Here is a 22,247-nt window from a genome sequence, read left to right as displayed (position 1 = left end):
ATCCCATCCCTCATCTTGCTATCCTCCACCACAACTTTTTCTCTTGTCCTCTCAACAGTCTTACAATGATTACCAATCGTCTTGTCTACATTCTTACATGCTGCTGCTTTCTTATTCTTATCAACATTCTGGTTCTATCTTTTCTTCACAACAAACTGCTTGTTATCTCCCTTCCTCAAGTTACTCTCTGTATCCTTGTAGGCTACCATACCTGCAACTTTCCCATCAGGTAAATGGTCTCGTGGCAAGCGTCCTTCTTCATTACAGACAAAACAGCGCCTACTTGTCTTCACGCTAGCTTTGGTACTGTCATCAGTCTGTCTCTGGTTCCCTTGGTATTGAGTTTTGTTATTGCTTGGTGTAGCCTTGCTGTTATGTGAGACCTTAGTATGCTTCATGATACCTCCACCATGGGCCTCCATATACTGTTCTGTCAAGCGTGTCATTTCCTTCACATTCTTGGGTACTCTTTCTCTCAGAAATACTGCCATCTCTGCTGAACATGTCTGAATAAACTGTTCTCTGCTGAGTAAATCCTGTAAAGCCTCATAACTGTGGTCAATCTCTGCCAACTCTGTCAATCTTCCTAAATAACTGGTAAGTCTGGCAATAAACTGAAAAGATGTCTCTCCCTTATCAGGTTTACCATCTCTGAATTTCAGTCTAAAACCTTCTTCTGTGAGTTCGTATCGCCTGAGTAATGCTTTCTTCAGTTCTCCATAGTTATCAATATGGGTGGGTGGCATGCTCGTATAAACTTGTAAACCTTTTCCTATGAGTAGGGGACTGATACTCACTGCCCAGTTGTCCTCTGGCCACCTCTGTGATGTTGCAAATTTCTCAAATCTTTCCAGAAATGCATCAATATCATCTCTCTGCTCATCAAACTTTGGTAGTTTTTGCCTCAGTGACCTAGATCTGGAGTCTTCAGTGTTTGTTCTGGTCAGCTCTAGCCGTTCTACGCGTCCAACGCATAAAATGCATAGTCAATAACGGGTATACGTATCACACATAACGCACAATTCCTTCCTTGTTACATGTTCAACGCAATGGTTATAGTAAGCCCACTTCTGACTGTTCCAGCATCCTTGGAAATCGAGAGTTCGCCATGTTCACCGTCTTCTTCGCCGTCTTCCTGCTATCTCCCGACCCAAGCTGAATCCCTTTCCTATCTGCCACTGAATGTTCTGTAAAGGGAGGTAACTCATGACTCCCTTTCCGAAGGTAGCACACCACTATATATAATGCGGTACGGCCGCTACATATTCCGTTATATAACATACACATATCAAAGTTCTGGATGCGCACACACATATCAGATATAAGGTTTTGAACGCGCACACACACCTTATTCATATTACCAATACAGACATATTTATATTGACAGATTGGTTTTGTTTAGTATTGTTTAACGTCCTATCAATAACTATGGTCATTCAGGGACGGCCTCCCCTGTGTGCAAGATGCATGCGTGTGCGTTTTGGGAGGCTGAGATATGTTCATGTTTGTCTCCTTGTGATAGCGCGGAACTGATTCCGACTTTATAGTGCTACTCCACTGAAACATACTACTGAAGACATCCAGTAGGACACCCCATCCGGTCTCATTACACTGACAACGGGCGAATCAGTCGTCCCAGTCCTGAATTGTTGAGCGTTAAGCAGGGGTAGAAACTACCATTTTTACAGACTCTGGTATGTCTCGGCCAGGGGACAGAACACAAAACCTTCCTCACTGGGGCTAACGCTCAACTAAAGGCCAAAAGTTAGGCAATATCAATGGAGACATCAGGAAGAAGTTGTTTAGAAAGAGGAGAAATGATAAGATCCCAAATTGAGTCGCCTCTTACGATCATTCAATGGGGGCAGCATGGAAAATGAAACAAATAGAAATGAATACAAAGCCTTGTCTACAACGAACACTAGTGATCTATCACTATGTTTATATCATGTTTGTGCTTGTGCGCGTGCATTTTATCGCCGTCTCTTAAATTTAGATAACTGTTGATAATACACTATATAGGAATCGATACATCAGTAGCATGATCTTGCTATATATAAGGAGTTGTAACTGTCACATGTATCCTACGACACGGGAGTGTCTGTATACCAGCGCTTGCCATGTGACAACTCAACACGTTTCTCGGTACCAGCAGAATCAAGTTCAATGTCAACGCGTTATCGCATATATAGAACCGCCCGGAACAATATGGCATTGCGTGATCGTGTTGCTTCAAACACGAGAGGTGGTTTGAACCTTTTCAAGATTATATCCGTCGACACGACGTACATAGAGTAGTACCCACTCACTCTGGTAGTAAGAACTAAATTCTGGTACTTATTCGAAAGACTTTACCTCGATGGAACTGTAAAAGAAAAAAACGTGTCTAAATGTACTTAGACGTGTTTTATAACGGTATTTGTTCTTGTAGTATCGTACCAAATCGAAAAGACGCCATTTGGTGATGGACCTTGATTACACAAGATATACTAGCATCACAGCTCATCAATCAGTTCATTTTGTGAATTACATCAAATCGAGTTTAACAGCGATGGAAGTATACAATGAAACTTCCCCTGACCTCATGCTGGGAATGGATTCTAACGACATCAACGTCAGTGACTATGTGTATATGCTAATGGCGCTATCCATGTTTGCCATTTTTATGATGGGACTTTTATTTAATGCACTATTTATTTACATTCTACTTTTCCATAATAAACTGCGTACTCGGAACAATGTATACATCATCACGCTCTGTGTGGCCAGTATTCTCATTAGTGTACTGGCGGTGCCTTTCGTTGGCGTTTCCGCTGTGTCACATCATTGGTTATTTGGGACAAACGGATGTCTTTTTCATGGATTCATTGTGACTTGGCTTGGTTTGATCCAAATTTGTATTTTAAGCGTCATATCAGTTGAGAAATATTTGATAATTGTGAGAAGAAATCGTGAGGATTTTTTGTCCTCGAAAGCAACTCTGACGTTGGTCGGTGCCTGCATTGTTTACAGCGGGACGTTGGCTGTATATCCTCTATTCGGATGGAGCGAGTATACAGAAGGATCTTTGAACATTTCATGTGAAATAAACTTATCCAACACTACCGCCATCTTCCATTCCTATACAATCTGTTTACTTATTCTCGGACTGGTCTTTCCATTGGGACTCATTGGGTTTTCCTACGGTAGCATTTTTCTGTTGGTAAGTGTAAATTGTATTATTGAAGAAAGATAAAAAGGATCAAAATATGTACATGCCTGTACATATACATGTATTAACGGGGATAAAAAGAGGGTCCCCGTGCTAACATTATCATATTTAAGTATCATTTGCTTAAATTCGGTGTTTCATAAGTACTATTGCATCAATTAAAATTTGACAAGAATCGTAACTACATCATTATGTTTATGTACCCATGAAAAAACGAAGTATATAGATTCACATGCTATTATCAAAATTTGAACTTTGTCTAGTCGTAAATGTGTCTTTCGAAATTACCTACATGGGGAATAAGGTACGGTACTCTACTTATATTATAAATAACATGTCTAATCAAATACTGAGATATGTGGATTAATAAATTACGTCGAGCCGATATTTTCGAAATTTTGATACAGGTTTGATACACGAGGATAAAAACACCAGTGTGGGTTCTTGAAAGAATACAATTTTGTATACGTCTGTTCCCATATATGAGCGCATACGGCGATTAATGTGCAGACTTTCCCCTGCAGAATCAAATGTTTTCCTATATATCACTTAATGAAAATAATTTGAGAACCGAAAATAAATATGCTGCCCCTATCTCAACTAAAATGACCTGTACATCTTCTTTTGTCTCGTGATAATATCGGTTCGGCATCGTTTCATAGCCACCGGATGAGACCGTTGTTATTTAAATGAAACCTCTGGAGTGTCATACTATCGTTTTCAGATTATGACATTTCAAACGACAATCTAAAAGTGACCCTTGAGTAGCCACAACATTTTTTTACACTGTTATATATAACCTTATCAGTTACGAGGACCAAACCTCTATTCATACTTTATGGATTTAGTGGAATACCACACGATAATTATGTACAAATCTCCGCAAGGGGTAATTAAAGAATGTCTGCATGTCGATGTAAGACAAGGTAAGGGAAAGGGAAGAGGACGGAAAATGCGAATAAATTTTTCAATTTGAACATATGAGACGATGGCAATCTAGGTCTAGAAACTGTTGTGTTCACAATATATAGTTGACCGTAAATACAGTGTATAGTCTGTCAAGTGTCGAGTTCCTGTGTTGACGAACGATGTTGATAGTTCGTTGTTTTCGATCGAAATAAACATCTTGTATAATTATGAGGTCAGTGTTCCGTTTTGATAAAACCAAATGCAAGTAAACTATCTATTTACAGGTTTTTTTCTCCTTTGTTACCTATCCTACTTTAAACAGTGATATATATTGAATATTTGTATCATATTTACAGTGCTAACGCTAGTTCTAAACACCGTTTGACAACTGTGACCCGGTCACTTATAACTTATATATGTATATAGATGGTATCAAAGGAAAAAATAGTACATATTTCCTGCAGATCAAAAATGAGTATACCTTCATAGTAAACACATACATACTTATCTACATGGTTAGCACAAGATGGAATAATTTCTTTGGTAAGATTTTTATTTTCCTGTAAGAGAGATAAACATTGAATACAAAATCTAATTCAAATTAATGAGTGATGGCTAGCTCCAATATTATTTTGGATATTAACACATTTGATAAAACTTGTCACCAAATTAACTTTCGATGTAATGGTTCAAATAAGATGACATTAACACAAATATTTCAGAGGTAATAGAAAGGTTTTCAGACACGCATTAAAATACCATTCAACTAAAATTAAATCTAACATGATTTCCATACAATGTAATTAGTGAAATAAGGATTGGTTTCTTATCATGTACGTACCTCGTTTAGCATGTAATGCTATAAATTACGTGACCTATGACCTCGTGCGAATTAGTTTCGTGTTTCGATGTTACATGCAGTGTTTGTATGTCAATGACATAACGAGGAATGTAGCAATCTGGTAAAAGAATATAAGTAGGGTTGTCAAAGGCTAGCCGGTTAATAGGTCATTAGGTCGGAAGACTTACAAATAAAACGAATGAGATGCCGACAACCCCATAACAAGTTTAAACAAATTGTATTCAAACTTTGCAAGGTAGAACTTGCCTTTACGAGTAAGATGTAAAAATTATCTCCAGACACATTTGGCTGATATATCAGTGAAACATTTACAGATGTTCAATTAACTTTGAATAAGTTTGTTTCTCAAGAACAATTTTTCCGCAGAACTATTTTTATCGCTTCCTGCTTTATTCTGACCAATCTTATTGATGTTTCTCGTATCTCCTGCATTTAGGTGTTGGTGAGTTTGAATTACGTCATTTAACTCTCGTACTAATTAATAGGCTATACGTTTTTAAAGATCATTTGCTTTAACAAAAATGCATTTTTTGTCTGTTATTGTTTGTTTTACGAAATGGTCGATTAAAAGGTTACTTTGTCGGAAGACTTTCCGCATTATTGGTTACTAAAATGTGTCCGTTTTTGTACAGCCCTGAATGCACAGGAAATGATAATAATAAACAAATGACATAACATAAACAAATGAATGAGTCATTGACGAGGATTTGATCGTATTTTCACGTGACATTAATATTTAGTTGGACTAGATGTCCTTTCAGGAATTCGCTTTTGAGGAGTCCTGCGAACTCTTTGTCATATTCATCTTGGCCGTGCTTCATTATTTAAAATGTTCCGCTTGTATAATAGAATATCGTGTCTCAAATGTTACGTTCTGATTATTCTACATTTACCTACTTTCATATTGTTGTTAAACGCGGTTCGTGTGTAAGGCTTCCCTGTTCGTTTCTCGTCAGGTTTCCGCTTTAACAGAAGGATAAACCTTTGTAATGTAGTCGTTTACATCCCAACAAATGTATTTACGTGAATGTCAATTAGATTAATATATTCGGCAATGTTTTATTGAAATATAAATTACCCTACTTTAACATATTACAGTATCAACACATGCATGTATCGTATAGGCGTCTTGCAATGCTACTTTGTGTCAAAGAATTCATTCGTTTTCTACAAAATTTCTCCAATAGTTAGGGCACAAATAGAACCTGGAACGCCGAGGACAGTACCGCCGGAACGAACAACGACCCGTGACTAAATGGGTGGTTTTTGATAAAAAAAACAACAACAACAACAACAACGTATTCATTGGTATATATACATCTGGTCAGCAACCCAAAGCTGAACGACACCGTGGCGGAGAGTTTATCGTGTAGATTACGTAGTTCGTTTTTGCACTACACCTACGGAACCAACGGAAAGTCAGATTTAGATATCCCTTTGGTTAAAACAAAACAAACAAAAAAACAGAAAAATATGACCTTGATTGATTTTCTGATGCAGTAACACATGCGTGTCAATAAAATATATAAACAAACAAGGGAGTTAAGAGATTCAGGCACCCATCTTGCCAGGAAATTAAGCGTTTGGAAACACTTAAATATTCTTTATTTTTCCTTTTTTGCCCGAGGAGATCACTCGGACTCGGGTTTATAGGGTCTCAATTATATACAAACGTCACACCGAATCAAGTTGATGGCAATCTCACCAACTCCGCATGATGTTGAAGGCAACTGTTTCAGCAAGCCTAAAAACAAATCTGAAAAGAGACATATTTTTGAAAGCGAATACAAACAAAATGACAGAGAAATGTTCATGAAACCAGTGTTTGTAAAGGTCATCGATTAAATTTGACAACTTATGATGAACATCTTTACACAGCAAAATATTCTTTATCTTCACAGGTACGACGTCGACGAAAAATTCGCTTTGCAAGTTGCAAAGACGGCACACAGACGAAGGCGAAGGAAGTTAAGGTCATCAAAACTATTTTTCTTCTTATAGGTAAAGCCAATGAGTAATCTTTTCATTAATGTTTTTAATTTGAACTTTGAACTCTACCAGGTTTTAAATATGCTGGCAAAGGAAATATAACGGCAAATATAAATACAATGAGTGTTATTTAATCAAATTTAATGGTTTTTTGTATGAATGAGTAGCTTGAAACCGTACATCAATAAATATGTGTGTGTGTGTGTTATAGTTAAACATTAAGGATCCCTGTCCCACTGCAATGCAGTTTTTGTATGGATACAGTTTCTTCCCATTTAATGATTGGAAACATTGATGGTCTAGTACACTTCTGTGTGAACTAGGTAGCTTTGTAATTTTGAGCAATTGTAAAGTAACCTCTTTTTTTCCTCATATCATCAGAGCGTTATTGTTGGTTTTTTGTTTTCTTTCCCCTCAAAAATTTCCCGCAAGGTTGTACTCATGTCGACAAAAAGCGGTTTACAATGCATAGTTTTCGAATTTTGGCAGTAGATCGGGAATCCGTAATACACATACAACTTCTTTTCCTGAACATCCTTAACATGTTCTCATTGTACTGATATGATACTGACAGAAAGTCTGTCAATCTACATTTTTATTGTTTGAACATGTTCACCATTTTTCACTTTCTATTTTTTTGTAGCTGCATTCATCGTCTCCTGGTTACCATACTCGGGGCTTGTTTTCATCACCATGTTCTATCCATACAAGTCAATACATCCAGTGCTAGCAACAGTCCCGGCACTGTTCGCGAAATCCTCCATCATCTGGAATCCAGTCATCTATCTGATGACCAATACGACGTTCAAGCGTGCAGTCGTGAAGTTGATACCTTGTGCAGGTGTACTTAGTAAGGTGACATGTGTCTACAAAAACTTCTTTCTTCGAAATAAAAAGGATGTGATATCCACAGCTGTACATATTGCCGTAAAACGTGATAAAGAAGGGTCTGTGATGTCTACCATGGTATAGAAAAATGACAATTTTAAACCGTCAAAGTTATAGTTAAACTGAGGAATAATTTCCACTGAATTTTTTCAAAACTATTTTTAAAAGTCTTAAACTTTGTAATACTTTTAGTGTTACTTGTCTTAAATTGATGGTATACTTTTTATTTCTATTATTCGCATATGATGTATAAATCTATAAATTGACTAAAACATTGGTTATTATGCTTCTGAAAGATAAATTACATAGGCTCTGTCATGTGTTGTGTTATATAAATCAATGACATAGCTCCTTTTTAGGTCACCTGAGCTTTGCTCAAGTGACCTATTCCAATCACTTTCCGTCCGTCGTCGTCCGTCGTTCGTCGTGCGTCGTGCGTCGTGCGTAAACTTTTACATTATCAACTTCTTCTCAAGAACCAGTGGATGGATTTTTTTCAAACTTGGTCAGAATCATCCTTGGTAGATGAGGCTACCAAATTGTGAAACTGGGATTCCTACCCCAACCCTAGGGGCCAGGGCGGGGCCCAAAAGGGAAAATTAACCAATTTTTCAAAAATCTTCTTCTCCAGACTCAGAGGTATTACAGTTATTTTCTCTGCATGGATGGAAACATCATCAGGGGCTTTATTTAAATTGTAAATTTCAGGACCCCCAAATATCCGTTCTCCCTTGGGGAGGGGGTAAAGTTTACTATAGTTTATATAGGGAAACAACACTTTTGGGTATATTTTGACAATTTTCTGTTGGAAATTATTTTTACTTGGTCAGAATCATCTTTGGAGGAGGAAGATGGTTTTAAATTGTAAAATTGGGATTCCTACCCCAACCCTAGGGGCCAGGGCGGGGCCCAAAAGGGAAAATTAACCAATATTTCAAAAATCTTCTTCTCCAGACTCAGAGGTATTACAGTCATTTTCTCTGCATGGATGGAAAGATCATCAGGGGCTTTATTTAAATTGTAAATTTCAGGACCCCCGAGCTATCCGTTCTCCCTTGGGGAGGGGGTAAAGTTTACTATAGTTTATATAGGGAAACAACACTTTTGGGTATATTTTGACAATTTTCTGTTGGAAATTATTTTTACTTGGTCAGAATCATCCTTGGAGGAGGAAGATGGTTTTAAATTGTAAAATTGGGATTCCTACCCCAACCCTAGGGGCCAGGGCGGGGCCCAAAAGGGAAAATTAACCAATATTTCAAAAATCTTCTTCTCCAGACTCAGAGGTATTACAGTCATTTTCTCTGCATGGATGGAAAGATCATCAGGGGCTTTATTTAAATTGTAAATTTCAGGACCCCCGAGCTATCCGTTCTCCCTTGGGGAGGGGGTAAAGTTTACTATAGTTTATATAGGGAAACAACACTTTTGGGTATATTTTGACAATTTTCTGTTGGAAATTATTTTTACTTGGTCAGAATCATCTTTGGTGGATGACGGTATCACATTGTAAACTTGGAATTCCTGCCCCATCCCCAGGGGTTAGAGCGGGGCCCCAAAGGGAACATTTACAAATATTTTAAAATTCTTATCCTTTGATGACATGACAAGTGTTGTATTTCACTTAGTTTACATGCTGATTTCCACATCACATCTAAACAATAAAATAAAGCTACCAGTACCTATGATATAACTCAGGTGACCGCTAAGGCCCTTGGGCCTCTTGTTTACAAGAAGTGTGCATCATCTTAAACATGTATCTCAATTATTAATGAAATCGTAGTTTTTGTATTTACAACGATAACATGTACATCGAATTGAATTAAAGTAATGGTTTTTTTGGCGTTTGACATTTGGATTTTAACCGTCTTACCATTTCTATTTAGCATGTGTTATCACAATGATACCAAACTTTTATTTCAAGAATTCAATAATGTAAATTGTATACCTATGGTAATCAGACAATTTTAGGATTTTTTTGTAGTATTAAAAAAAAAGTTAAAATACACATCATAAATCCAGAAAAATAGAACAATACAAATTCAGTATTATATTGACATGATATTAACATACTGTTTAAACGAATACATTTTGCTCGTTTAAGGTTTATGGTGTATAATAAATAAACTGTTTTAAAGACAACCCTAACGAAAGAAGATATATAGCACAAAAGTACAGGATTCAATCCATATATTTTTTTATTCATTAGTTAAACATTATTTAACTTCATCTGCTCCATCTAGTGTGCCGTTTTCGTCCAATTTACGCAACTGAAGACGAGACGTTATCAAAACATATTGGGTTAAAGGAATAGAAGGAACAAAACTAGGATTTTGTTAGTGAATTGACTTGAGATGAGATTTTTATCAGAGGATCTCAAATAAACACCAAGTTTTGGAATAACTCTTTGTATGCTGTGAATAAATAATGTGATTCGTTGTTTATGACGACAATAACTGATAATAAATATACTCATTAAGAATAAACTTGTTCCAGAAGGAAGCAGTATAGCCGCCCTTCATAATTAGGAACTTACGTGATTTTCCTTCCTAGATAATAACGAAAATAAGATATGCTTATTAAAAGCTACAACAGAGCCTTCTTAGGAAAATTGTTTCTTGTCATTTTCTCTTTCTTCATGGTTTTTAACACCACAGTCAAAATATTAAACTGTTACATCGTTCATTATAAGTTTAATACGGCATTGTTTAATATAACGTGTAACAGAAATATATATGTTAAAGCTTCATGTATAACAAAACATTGTATGATTATCGTTGTTATATCATCATTGTGATATTGATTTCATGAACTGTTAATAAAAACGATGACAAAAATAGCAATGGTTTTATTTTACTTCTGAAAGAACAAAACCCTGGTCGTTACGTCGCAATCTGCTACAGAAAATGTATTAGTTGATTACTTTGTCTGCTGGTTTGATAGTTCGTGGATCTGTATTAAATTGGAGCAGATGATTCCGGTATACTTAATAGTTATAACGGAGAAAAAAAAAATTCGATTTATATTCTTTTCGATTGTGTAACGCTTTATTACAAATTTAGTTGTTTTTTCTTGCTTTGCCATTTTCTTGTTGGGTTGTTTATTCGTATTGACCCATAGTGTATTTACCTATGCATACATTTTGTAGTGTTTGTATTATTTGCAGTAATGAAGCATTAAACTGCTTTCAGACTCTGTTCATAGGCAATGTGAACGCAGTGGGTATTCATCTTGCCTATGAACTGCATCTGAAAGCAGTTCAATGTTAATGTTTACATTTGCACGCCTTTCTGTCTTTAAAAAAATAGTAACTTCATGAAAAAGATAAAAGAAAACCGAACCAGACTGAGAGTGAGCTAGTGAGAAATTGCATCTAACTTAACAACACTGAGCATTGACTGTGGCAAGGTGAAGGCAATATTTATTCAAAAATAGATTTTCAATTCCGCCTAAAAGTTATAAAATAAAGTAATTCTAATATAATTAAATATCATCAAATATACATATACGTTGACGATCAATTTTAGTCGAGTATTTTGATATTAAGATGTTTTATGTTGACAACTGTTATTTAATAGTGTTAGCATAATTAAATGTTTAAAAGACATTTTGATATTTCCTTATTTCTATAATATCGCAGAAATTAAAACATTGAATTATACAATGAACTGCTGTCAGATATCAAATTGTAGTTAAATATGTCCAGCTCAAACACATTAAGTTTCTCACAGAGTTAAATGTGTTCGTCTAAAACTTACAATAGTATTATGCATAGGTGGATGTTTAAAACTTTCTATTTTTTAAATCATCACCCCTTGCTACAATAAATTGCTCCAATGAAGAAATCTCGGAGTACCTGGTGAAAACGAACGTGATGTGTGTCGACTAGTCGCTTATGGCATAATAATGAGTGTGTATTAGACGCTAGAGACGTAACACAGTCAGGTGGGAATTACATCAGAAACCACTCCTGATCATATTATCTATCGATTTATACCAACACACAAATTATATCACTTTCATAAAAACGTGCAAGAACTTTAGAATAAGTAGTCATGTAACATCTTCGATTACATGGGATTCATTTTGATATCAGGTAACACCAGTGGAAATATTTGAAACTGAGAAAATAGCGATTATTACGTTGTTTAAAAATTGCGAGCGCATGCTATATATACTGAAGCATATGGTCAGCCAACTTAACGTTTAAAACCTTAAACATATATTTTCTAAACTTCAGAAGATGTTGCATCAGATTTCAATTAATCCTATATCTTATAAACAATTTAAATATCATCTAATTTAGCATAAGATATACCTATTTCATGAAACATTAATTTTTTGAAGCTATTTTAAGTTGTCCTTATAAAGACAAATATAAAGATGTTAAGATAAAAACCAGTATATATCATTTAAATGAAATACATTTCCTTTTCGTTTATAGATATTTCTTTTAAGATTTATACGATATATCTTTTTGTGTTAGAGATATTATAACGAAAAGTTAATATATGGGTTAACGTGTACAGACCCTGGACCGTTTTTCTTGTCCGTTTAAACGCAAACGCAACGCAAACGGAACACAAACGCAGCGGAAACTCAACGCAAACGCAACGCAAACTCAACGCAAACGCATACAGACCGTTTGGTTAAACACGCTCCTAAAACGAAGTTCATAGCAGACAAATAACGGACTTAGATTTAGATGTACTTGCTCACGGAAGCGTGTCGGTCTCTGACCTGTATTTACCTATACAGCGCTCGCTTGTTATTTGCACAGCGGCGGATGCAGATGTACTTATAGGCAACATTTTCCCCGTCAGCACCAACAAAATAATTTGGAACTCAACAATACATTACATTTATCATCTAATCACTAAATCTACACGACGTAAAAACACATTCCTTTTTATGAATTCATAAGATTAAAAGTATATTTGATGTTGGTGGTTTCTCACTTATCTTTTATTTTAATTTCTATATTTTCCCCAAATATTATTCCAAGGTGAAGTTACGGGAATAGTCTTGAACAATGGTTCTTCGACATCAACGATACATATGGATACGTCTAGTGGGTAGTTCATTTTTTTGGTCTCAAATTCTGAATTTGTTGCTAAAAAATATTTATTCAATTTGTCGAAAAATGATAAACAACCCAAACTAAATAACGTACGTGTAATTGTTTGTTTTTATTTAAACTAGGCGATCGCCTAAATGTTCAAAAGGAGATGAAATATGAAACTTGTGTTTGGAAAATATTGGATATGAAAATCATCTTATGTATAAAACAAATGAATGTGATGAGTTTGCATAGAGTATTATTCCTGTATTATGTTACAAATCCAACTTAAATGCTGCAAGCGAATTCCGTGTAATTGTTGTTTTTTTTTTCCTCTTAAAATCGTCCTTCTCTACTTATATCTCAGACAGGTATAATTCTTATAATATTCTCTTTAGTGGTATTATTTGATAATTATAATCAATATTTATATGAATGATATTGTAGCCGGAGCGTTAGTTATATGTATCTTATCTATACATCTTACAACACAGCATACATGTGTACATTCTATGCACCCTGTTACGCTTAATCATACTCATTGCTGTACCCACGGACTCAAATAATCTAATTCCGTGCTGTACCCTCAAGTTACACATTTTCATTTGTCTGAGTGATGAAAACATAATCTGAAATCTGAATTACTTGTGTAGTTCCCCCCTTAAAACAGCCTTGAACCAAAGGTTTTTCTTGCTTTCTCTTGACAGTCATTTTAAAAGTATATTGCACAAACAGCACTGTCCTAAACAATAGCGAATGAATCCCAACTATCATCTGGTCTTTGCTTTTACCTGGCCTTACATTTATTATTGTTTAAACGTGTGGTCACCCCTGTTACCTGCGGCTATTGTTATTTCGAAGGTAAAGACCACAGGGTACCTACCTGTGGTTTCAGGCACAGGGACCCGGGAATTTGCTACAGTTGTTTGTTTGGACCTATCGCGCCGTGCAGTTATATTATATGTTCTTCTTCTTCTTCTTCTTCTTCTTCTTCTTGTGATAAGGCGTCATGAAGATTAACTTAATCTGAGAATTTAGGAAGTATGATTTGATGTTTTAGTGGTTAACACTATTTCTCGAAATAATTGCCGCCCCTCCTTCTAACCGCACCCAAGAAATGTACCCTGAACGTTTTGCTATATCAAGCTATGAAAATACTTCGTTTTTTACAACCAAAGGCTAAGAAAGTGCGAACGTCGTAGTTGACTTCATTTCCGAGATATTGTGATTTATCTGAAAAACACACCTTTGGCTCAGCGGCGATCGCCTCGATATGGGTAGCCCACATATATGTGACGTCACAGGTTCAACGCCCTATACCGGGAAGCTTTGATCGTGCGTTCGATTTGTGAGCTTTTTAGCTACTTATATGATATATTCCGTCATAACTTGCTTGTGTCGGTAATATGTAAAATACTACATACATATATTTTGTTTTCCCCATTTTAATGAAGAAATAAGTTTCTACTGAGAAGGCAAATGATGTGCTGTAATGCGGGTGTCCGAACACACATGCGGATGCTATCTAAATTAATCGGTGTTTTTACATAATTCGTTAATCTAGTGAATGTAAATATTATATTTTTTGTTAATTAATTGATCTCTAGAAAATTTGATGAGCACCTATATACAATACAAAGCAATTGAGTAAAAATTGAGTCAAATTAACGTAGGAGCACCCCACCTTTTTTTACAATATGTAGATATACGATTGAAACAGACGAAAACATGCACCGGTACAATCATTTATGTTCAAATTGAGCAGCAACCCGAGTATTTTTACCCCCAGTTATAAAATCTTGATTTTTTTTATCATTCTTTATGCAATCCATGGATTTTAACACATAATAGATATACACACCAATTTAAAATAATCTTGCAGAGGGAGAACCGGTACGTTCAAGTCTCACAAAGATTATTAATATATAATGTGCATAACAGGGTCCAGCATTATTTGCCTTGTTACTGACTTTCATCTGTCCGGTGATGCAGTTGTACTGACTTTGATTTGCATATAATGTGACTCTTTGGCAGTACTTACACATTTTATTTATCTTTTTCTTGAAATTGATCCTTTTACCAGAGACGTAATATATACGTCTTTGCTTATACATTTCCCTGTTATCTAGACTGAGGACATTGCAGTTAAATAGAAAATTGGAAGACACATAATCTACACCAATCTACATACTGATTATTATATTTCTAACTGCTTTATTGTATGAATATGTTTATATGATTCCATGATAAAATGAGCATATTTTAGCAAAGATATGGTTTATTTATAAGTTTATATTTTAGATGAATTGTGTGATAATTTACTATTGTAAGTTAAATATTTATAGTGTTGATACATATGTTTAACATGTGTTACCGAAGTTACTGCCCCCTGAAAGGGACACATTGGTATTTTGGCTAATATTTGGGGATAATCGATCAATATCAGCAGACAAGTATACATTTTTCAAATATTTCAGAGTCAAACGTGGTTCTGATTAAATTTCTTCTCCAAACAAGAATTAGTTTTGATAAAATAGACTTTTGAAAATGTTAGCGCCGCACGACACGTAAATCGGGAAATGTTTGTTTTGGTATTCTTACATTTAAAATGAACATGTAATGATAATCAGCAGCAAAAAAGTTGATATACAGTTGCATTTTCATAAAAGTATTATCAAATCAAAACTTCATACATAAACATACCTCTTTGCACGAGTGTCCCGTTTTGACTACCATTAAGATACCCTTAAATCGCAATAATAAGCCTGATTTGAACATAGGTCAACTTTGACAATACACCCTTGATTCCTAACAATCAAATATATGTTGATAAAAAGCCATCCTTTTAAGTAATTCTGTCTCGAAGAAAACCTTGGATTCTAGTTGAGAGCCTATGTTTCCCCGTTTACCTTTTTTTACAGGCAATTATCACATTATATGATATACAATTGCAACAATTTGATACATGAAAAAAACCCAGTTTCAATTTCAATAAAAAAAAACCTTTATGACATGATTTTTTCAAGCGACTTGAACATATTTCCTCAAAGCTTGTTGACTAAATGACTTTGAAAATATAATTTCGGCTACAATAAGGTTGGGTTTCTTAAAAACGATAATGCTCCGCGGTTTATCATCCTTAAAGGAGACTAACGTGGGGCCCCGTGTAGAATACAGGATTTTCTTTTTTCTCCGTTAAGGGATAGATCCTTAAAACCTTAAGTGCAGAACAGATCCTAAACCCTATATCATAGCAGCATTCGTCTTTTGTCTTTCTTATGTCCAGGGATTTTGAGTATATACATGTACATAGAGAATAGTACATGTCCTTTTCCATATCACACCCAGTATCAACCCGAGACTCTAATGTCAGCCCAAGGCCGAAGGCCCGAGTGCTGATATTAGTTGAGGGTTGATACTTTGTGTGATATGGAAAGAGTTATGTTTTATCATGTTTATTACCTACTAACTAATGAAATACGGATAGATCTGCTATCTCATGATCTATTTTCTTTGAATGATTGGAAAATTAGAAGTGTTTCAAAAAGGGTGTAAAACGGGATTTGCGGTCTGATACTATGCTGAAATCTTATAACAATTCTCTGGTAATATCTTTTAGCAGTTTACAAATAGGAAAACTAATGTGTAGTAACCCGGAGCGATAAATGCTATAAGATTCTATGACAATATAAATATGCTAAACATGATATATTTACATTTTCATGGCATTGTCACTATATAGGCTATTTGAAAGCTGTGTCGTTGGTAGGACTTTAAATACCATGCACCACGAGACATAATTCTTAGCGTATTAATACAACACCGACCGGAACTACAATATCCAATATAAATAAACATGACGGCTGCTAGATATCGCTGGGCATTGTGAGACCCACCAATGTAATGGTAAATGTGCAAAAGACAAAAAGAGAATAAAAAAATACTTTTATTACAACAAAAACAAGACCAGATCTGCATTATCGTAAAAACAGCACATCGGTTGAAATCACCAATGCCGGCAATGGAAACAATTTTGACACTTATGCATTTTATCAGAAATATCGTCTGTTACACTGCACTGATCAAAAGGGGTTCGTTACAAATGTCTTAAATACATATATGCTATCGACCTCCTGACACATATGCTATAGACCTACTGATATGAGTCACACCACACATAAACATACACAAGGTATTTCAGACATTTGTAACGAACCCCTGTGCTCCGTCGCAAGATCACTCACTTCAAACGCTACCAGTATCACGCGCCTCGTAGCCACGGTTTCCTAAGTTTCTGACGACAAATAACGAGGCTGTTATAGAAACTACCGACTGTAGTCCGATTCCCATACAATCAACACAAATTCGAACTGTTCTCTCTGCTAATTTAACTTCCAAAAATAACTCCCTCGTGGAGGTCAAGGTCGGATTCATGGTGTTCACTGTATTTATCCATGCGCGAAATTTGTTCCGGGGAAAAATAGAAACAATTTAAAATCTTACTTTCAGCTTAGATTCCTATTGATAAACTTAAATCACCCCATAGACATATCATACGTATGAGTATTGATACTGAATTGTGGAATAAAGTGTTTGCTAAAAGTTCAAATACTACTTTGTTTGCCAATCAGCACGCGACAACACGCGTTTCAAACTATTGAACGAAATTGTGTGGACTGTCGATAAGGCGGACATTTTTTAATATTAAATATAAATGATAAGTTTAAAAAAGAACATAAGAGGCAGAGAAAACGTAAATACAAGTATTGAACTGTTTTTTGATAGCGCATTATGATTTGTTTGCTTGCAAAGCTGTGTCATTCAAACAGTTCAATGCTTAAATAACCATTGACACTGGAACTTGTTATAGTGATTGTAATGTGTCTAGCTTGTATACAATATTCCATATTACAAATAACACGTTATATAATATCTTCAATTAGATTCATCAGTTTGGAAATATGTGATATCAAAGTTTTACTTCAAACACAAACAATGTACGTATTAAACATGACGCAACGTTTCGAGACCGCCTAGTCCCTTTGTGAAGCAGATAGAGAGCTTGACAAAGGGATAAGTTGGTCTTGAAACGTTGCGACACGTTGAACAGGTACATTGTTTGTGTAAAAAGTAAAACTTTTGTGTCGCTTTGGTTTGTTAAGTGTGGTTTTCAGTTCTATAAATAATGAATGGCAGCAATAGATTTAGCTGCATTCGTTAGGTTTGGGTTAAAATTCAATTTTAAAGTTTGTTTTTCCCACTTACAAAATCGATACCGCTTTAAAAAAAGTAATGCAGTTTGCCTTAAGAACACGTATTCAATCAAGAAATTAGTTATTCTCTTTTTTCATATACAAACAGCACGAAGTTTTGTCAAAGCGAAGCAATTGATAATCGTTCCTCATTACTCCCTTTTCACGGAATAGTCTCCAAGCTGTCCTTAATGTCAGGTCAGAACATGACGTCATAATTCTAAGACACATCTGGTATTTACGTAAAAGTACATATTTGTGACAGCTATCTTTCGTTTCGGGACGAAAGTGTACCTTCTACAGGGGCAAAATTGAATTTTCATTTTACTTTTTTGAAAATTAAACTTTCGAATTTATAGAATAATACTAAGCAAACGTCACAGCGTTACCCAGTAGAATGTTGACGATAATTATGTTTACGGAAAAATACCGTGTAACTGACGTAAATTGAAATTAAAGTTAATACATATTTTTATGTATCTTCAAAATGTGTTTATCAGTTTCTCGATTATATTTCTGTATAAGTCATTTGGTAGAGTGGGATGAAATAATTTTGAGTGTTTCTGTGTAATACACATTCTTACTAATCATATCAAAAGATATTCTGCTTTTATTGAAGTATGGCTGTCTTACTAAGCCGGGGCTTCTCTTTGTGAGGTTCTAGTGTAAATGTATTATAAGTTTAAATGTATATTGATTAGTGATATTTTTCTGTGAGCCTGACTGTTATGTACCGCTTAACCATGGTAAGTTGCATTTTAAGTATACAGACTATTTTCTGTTAATTCCATTACAAAATACGTTATTTCTTTAGTCTTGAGTTGAAATACAAATGTATTTTACTATATATTATATTATAATTGTGGAAAATGTATCTGCACAAATGGATGTTTCCTCCACATCACATCTCCATATTCTATGTACATCCAAATTTCTTCCCTATTTTTCTATTTCTCCTCTACATCTCCATCTTTACCCTTCATCTCCATCTCCACCTTTCTCTATCTCCAACCGTCCTCTTATTCCCTTCAATATTTATCTGATATCCTCTCTAATAAGTTTTAGTATCTCTCCTCTAACAGTCTCTCCTGACATCGCCATTTGTTTCCTTATCCTCCCCCTCAAACTCTTCCTTACCTCTTCTGTCCAACTCCATTAACCCTCTATTTAACTTTCACTGACTTTATTCAATTATTTCTATAGTTCTCCTTTTCACCAATTCGCATTTCTATCATTCACTTCTCGTTTATCTGACGATCCCCATTCATCCATTTCTTTCATTTCGTCATTCCTTCTCTTTATCTCTCTCAAACAATTACGATGCACCCCCCTCGGCTCCCTGGACTCCTTCCGCCAATCTCTATGCGTCCCATCTATTTCGATTTATTTCGTTCCCTCATTATCTCCTTCCATTTCTCCTATTCCTGACAATCTACAAATATTCCCTTCATTGCTTGTCTTTCCTCTGTCCTTTTATTCTTCTCTCTTTCTTTGTACGCTTTATTTCATATTTCTTCTCATTCTTTCATTTAGGATACAATTTCTACATTTTCTTTTCTTCCACCCTCCTCTCTATTTCTGTCATTTATCGTCTCCACTCCTTTCACTATCTTTCTTTCATTCTTTCTCTACCTCTCTCCATACCTTTTCATCTCCTTTTCATTCATTTCTTGTCTGCTCCTCTCCTCCCCATAACAATCTCCGTGTATTTTATTCCGTATCGATCAAATTGTTTCGTAAACAGTTAAAACAATCAAGCATTAAAGGGGTTATTGCTTCGAGGCAGTGGACTGTAACAATGTGTTGTAAAGGATGCCATGTATAACATTGATTATCTACTTGCCGGTGTGCTTGCTGTTTGTTTAGCCTTCATGTTTTCCTGTCAAAGTTTTGTTTTTCAATTAGTTAAGTGTGTCAAATTGAGAACCAACTTTTATATTACATCAATTAATACATCGAAATTGAGAGTTAGATATAAGCATAACACTGACGACATATAAGATTTTAACTAAAACGTCAGGACTCCGTAACGAAACGACGCAATAAAGGACATTTATATAAAGTTGATCCTAATATTAGTGTCAGAAAATGATATCATTACTTACCGATATATCAGTGTTTTTATTCTAGCATACATTTTGTATGTTAGCGAATTCAGAATTATTACTAACTTAGATGTTAGAGGATTAATAATTATGAATATTTTCTGGTGGAGTGTTTTCCTGGTACAACTCTGTCATGCCTTCGTGATTGATCAGAAATATAAAAAGATGAACACATTTACAGAGACTTTTATTGCTGAAACATCGCTATATGCATTGAATACAACGTCGATGCTGCAGTGTTCCGGGGTCTGTGTAATAGATCGAAAGTGTTATTCTTTTTCATATGACAGAATGGAGTGGACATGCACGGCATACAATGACGTCCCAACTCAAACGAACACCACTGTGGACCACAATATTGTTTACTACAGCCAAGTAGAAGGTTTGTCGTTACTTTTTATATTCACGTTCAACCATTGTCAAAATACGCAGTGTTTCACCTGGATCCAAATGTCTCACTAGAGAACTGGAGCCGTTGACAGAAGCTATCGCCTATTGTACGTCAAGTCTTGAGACGGTTTCGTTATGGATTCCTATCCAACTGCAGTCAAACTGCAAAAAAAAGTACAGTGATTAATAGTATAAACATGAGCACCACCTTGATGTTGTTTTGAATATACCTGTAACTGAAGCGCTAGTGGGCCAGGGTAACACTGTTTACCAGGTACCCTAGTTGGTTAGAGCGACAGTTTAACAATCTGGGGTCAAGGGTTTATTTTTGACAATTTGGTATAATATTGTTGTTTTTCTGGTTGTCTATATCTACCGCAATTCCGATTTTATCTTTATTTTTTGACGCTGAGGTAGGATTTCGTCAAACCCAAATGTCAGTTAAAAGCGTTGAAACGTTTTTTAAAACGGCATCAATTATAAAGCAGTGATATCAATAAACTAGCTCGATTTCAGTTGGTGAAATGTTTTTCTTTGCAGTATTGATCAACAGCACGCCTATATTTGGAGCCGTTACAGTCATCGCTGACGTAGGAAACGCCGACAGCAGTGAAGATGATTAGGTCTTTGATTGAGATACTGTTGATGATCGAACCAAAAACTGATTTTGTTGAGATGTTGATTATAAGATTCGAATCCCCTTGGGTTAATAGCGGGCACTCTCGAACGATCGCAAAGGAATCGGCCGAGCAGTGCGAGCCTTTATAGCAACACATGTACGGAAAGTACGGAAAAATGAGAGTGAATTGGTTCTATGCTATATGAAGGCTTCATAAACTTTCGTCATTCCGGTCGTACAGGCTCGCAAAAAACAGCAGCACCTTGTATTTTTGTCGTATTTCAGGCAGATTTTTATGTTCAGAAACAAGTCTACATTTTTTTTAAAGTCGATGTTACTATTGAAATCCTTCGATGTCCTACATATTATTTTGATATTTTCATTTTTCACGAACTGAAAATTGTTTCAATGTAGTACTTGCGCTTGGTTATTTGTCCTTAGATAAATCCGTATACCATTCCACGTATTTTGCTTTTTGTGAAAGGATGAATTGACGCCCACAGCATGTTGTGACGTGACTGTGACGTCACTGTTAACACGCATCATCGTAGTGTTGACAATACTTACTGAAGTCAACCCGAATTTTCTGCAGTTATATCACATTATTAAGATTATTTTGATTTTGTTTATTCTTAACCCTACAGTTCAGTACACATTTTTGCAGGTTTACATAAAGGATATTTTTGATGTGACGTTAGTGTACGTATTTCATGCATTTATGCTACTTTTAAAAAGTTCTTTTGAAGTAGTTTTATCATAATTATTATCAAATAAAAAGTTTTTTTTTCCGAATATTCAAATAACGATTTATTTTTTCCATTTTGCATTTTCATCTCAGGTACTGTCATATTTCTCAGTATAAACAATTGCGTTTATATGATTTTGTTACAATGTATGTGATTACTATTAGCATCAAAATAATACTGAATGAAAAACAGTGGAAATGCAGCATGTAATAAACAG

General features: G+C 35.3%; 1 protein-coding gene across 1 annotated transcript; it reads left to right on the top strand.

Moving 5' to 3' along the window:
* The first annotated feature begins 2,551 nt into the window (after window positions 1-2,551).
* Window positions 2,552-21,288, top strand: LOC110451303 (melanopsin-like). Its single transcript, XM_021499235.1, has 4 exons — window positions 2,552-2,989; window positions 6,884-6,983; window positions 7,615-7,821; window positions 21,206-21,288. Exons 1-4 carry the CDS (start codon window positions 2,552-2,554, stop codon window positions 21,286-21,288), a joined length of 828 nt encoding a protein of 275 aa, XP_021354910.1.
* Window positions 21,289-22,247: the final 959 nt, after the last annotated feature.

This window comes from Mizuhopecten yessoensis, unplaced genomic scaffold (assembly GCF_002113885.1).
Source record: "Mizuhopecten yessoensis strain PY_sf001 unplaced genomic scaffold, ASM211388v2 scaffold5921, whole genome shotgun sequence".
NCBI lineage: Eukaryota > Metazoa > Mollusca > Bivalvia > Pectinida > Pectinidae > Mizuhopecten > Mizuhopecten yessoensis.
This window is presented reverse-complemented; position numbering and strand designations above follow the sequence as displayed.

Excerpts from the sequence above, each read along its gene's own strand:
- LOC110451303 (XM_021499235.1), top strand. The coding sequence starts at position 2,552 with ATGGAAGTATACAATGAAACTTCCCCTGACCTCATGCTGGGAATGGAT. Across the intron at positions 6,984-7,614 it reads AACTATTTTTCTTCTTATAG|CTGCATTCATCGTCTCCTGG; the intron begins GTAAAGCCAATG and ends ATTTTTTTGTAG. Across the intron at positions 7,822-21,205 it reads ACCTTGTGCAGGTGTACTTA|TATTGATCAACAGCACGCCT; the intron begins GTAAGGTGACAT and ends TTTTCTTTGCAG.